This window comes from Temnothorax curvispinosus, unplaced genomic scaffold (genome assembly GCF_003070985.1).
Source record: "Temnothorax curvispinosus isolate PA1 unplaced genomic scaffold, ASM307098v1 QBEX01001470.1, whole genome shotgun sequence".
NCBI lineage: Eukaryota > Metazoa > Arthropoda > Insecta > Hymenoptera > Formicidae > Temnothorax > Temnothorax curvispinosus.
The window spans coordinates 3,859-5,831 of record NW_020211250.1 but is presented as its reverse complement, the minus strand read 5'-3'; the positions used below and the strand labels follow the sequence as shown (position 1 = coordinate 5,831).

Here is a 1,973-nt window from a genome sequence, read left to right as displayed (position 1 = left end):
TGTCCGTATCCCTTTTTGTTCGCCGGTTCTTGTGAATAACTTTAACCTAAAAAAGGCGTGTTTCGAGAACATGCGTTATGTGCCCCTTATGTGACGGAATCTATATATGTGCGCATGTCGAGTAATTTCTACCTACCTCCTCGACGTGGGTAGAAATAGTTAACTCGAGAGTTGACTCAAGCGTGTTTCTGAACGCCACAAATGGGTCAACTCGGCATTTCTGAACGCCTCGAGTTAACTAGAGTTAACTCGAGTAAGGTTTCAGGGTGCCGTCCCATGGCGCGTATCGAGATACGCGCGTATCGGGCGTATCGACTCTGCGACCAATCACAGACGATCCGCCGTTTTTGATACGCTTAACAATCTTTTGAACATTGTTTAAGCGGATCGCACACTCACACAATTCCATCGTAACGTACGTGTGGGTCGAGCCCTCCTTCTTGGGTTCAGGTGTCATATTGAGTGTAGAAAGTGCACTAGTGACACTAGAGCAGTAGAGAAAAGAGAAGAAACGGAGTATTTACATACGAGGTGCGTGCAATTAGGAATTATTGCGATCTAATACACAACAGAATACTCAGGAGAATTTGGACAGTTTCCCGCAAAGCTGATCGTACGTATTCGATCGTACATATGCGTAGTCACGATGATGTTCCAATGAAATCCTGAGTGACACTGTTTTGTGTTTAGGTTAACCCGAATCGAAGGCCGACACAAGCAGGATTGTCAGATTCTCGAGGAAGGGCCGCGTGTTCATCGGACTGAGACACTATACGACCAACGCTATCCGGTCCGACGCATCTATGCCCGTAGTACATGCGGTTAAGGCGAAGAGACGCTCGGAATTGAAGACTTTACTTTTGCTGGCCGCCCCCGCTTGCTCTCTTTGTGATATTTCTCATAGGCGGTGTGAGCAACTTTGGCAGAGTTTGTCTAATGTCGACGGCGGAACACAAAATCACGCAGTCCCTTAGGAAACAGGCGTACGCCGCTATCCTTCAACAGGAAACGGCAATGTTTGACAGAGAAAGTACGGGAGAACTAGTCGGGAGATTGAGCGGTACGTTTCACGCTTTTAATCAGATATAACGCATCATTAAGGCATCGAAATCTATCATTTTGATTTCATTATCCTTTTTTTCCAGAAGATACACAACTTATTAGCTCCGCTGTCACGTCCAATGTATCAGATGATTTGCGCTCTGCTATTATGGCCATTACAGGAATGTCCATGATGTTTTATGTCGCCGTCGCTAGCATAATATCGATTAATGAAAGTAATTTGGTTCATAAAGGTGTGAGTGAGATTGATTTCTTTCTCGGCGCTGTAAATGAACGCTCGTCCGCACTTTCTCTGTATATTTTGTGTTGTGATACTATTCGCTGTAAAACGTATTCTCAATCAGTGATATATATTGTAATGATTACTTGTAATAAAAATAAATCTGATTAACTGAGTTATTGTCACTGATTCACTCTTCGCAAATTTATTACTGCTATCTTATTTGTTACTATCTACATATTTGTTATTCTAGACTATACTGGTTTCTTTGTTAATTAAACGCCATATCAGGTATATAAGCATTAATTATAACACAATTTTGAATAAATATATTTAATACAACTCAATTTGTGCGCAGGCATAGAAAATAAGAGAAAATAATGACATTAAAAGTAATGTGATGCTAATATAAAAATCTAGAACAAAGTAGAAAATGAATTACAGTAGAAGATAAAAATATATTTTGAAATAACGTTGTTGAAAAAAAGGCTAACATAATACTAAGATAATATATTATTATAAATTTAATTAATAATTAATTACGAAAACAAGTTTTAGACACGAGAGTATAAATGATTATACTCCTCGAATGGGGGGAAGAGGGCAAAGCTCAAAGATCACCGGCGTATTTGACTCGGAGTAGGGATCTTGATCTCGACACTGCCGTACACCGATGTCACGCAAAAGTCAC

The 1,973-nt window shown here is 40.2% G+C and overlaps 1 protein-coding gene across 2 annotated transcripts; it reads left to right on the top strand.

Annotated features, from left to right (window-relative positions):
• The first annotated feature begins 444 nt into the window (after positions 1 to 444).
• Positions 445 to 1,461, top strand: LOC112463893 (ATP-binding cassette sub-family B member 10, mitochondrial-like). Of its 2 annotated transcripts, none has more exons than XM_025030582.1 (3): positions 445 to 531; positions 691 to 1,060; positions 1,146 to 1,461. In XM_025030582.1, exons 2-3 carry the CDS (start codon positions 937 to 939, stop codon positions 1,451 to 1,453), a joined length of 432 nt encoding a protein of 143 aa, XP_024886350.1. In that variant the 5' UTR covers positions 445 to 531; positions 691 to 936; the 3' UTR covers positions 1,454 to 1,461. The 2 variants fall into 2 exon arrangements, with proteins under 2 accessions (XP_024886350.1, XP_024886343.1); XM_025030575.1 differs by having other exon boundaries at positions 497 to 613.
• The last annotated feature ends 512 nt before the right edge of the window (positions 1,462 to 1,973 follow it).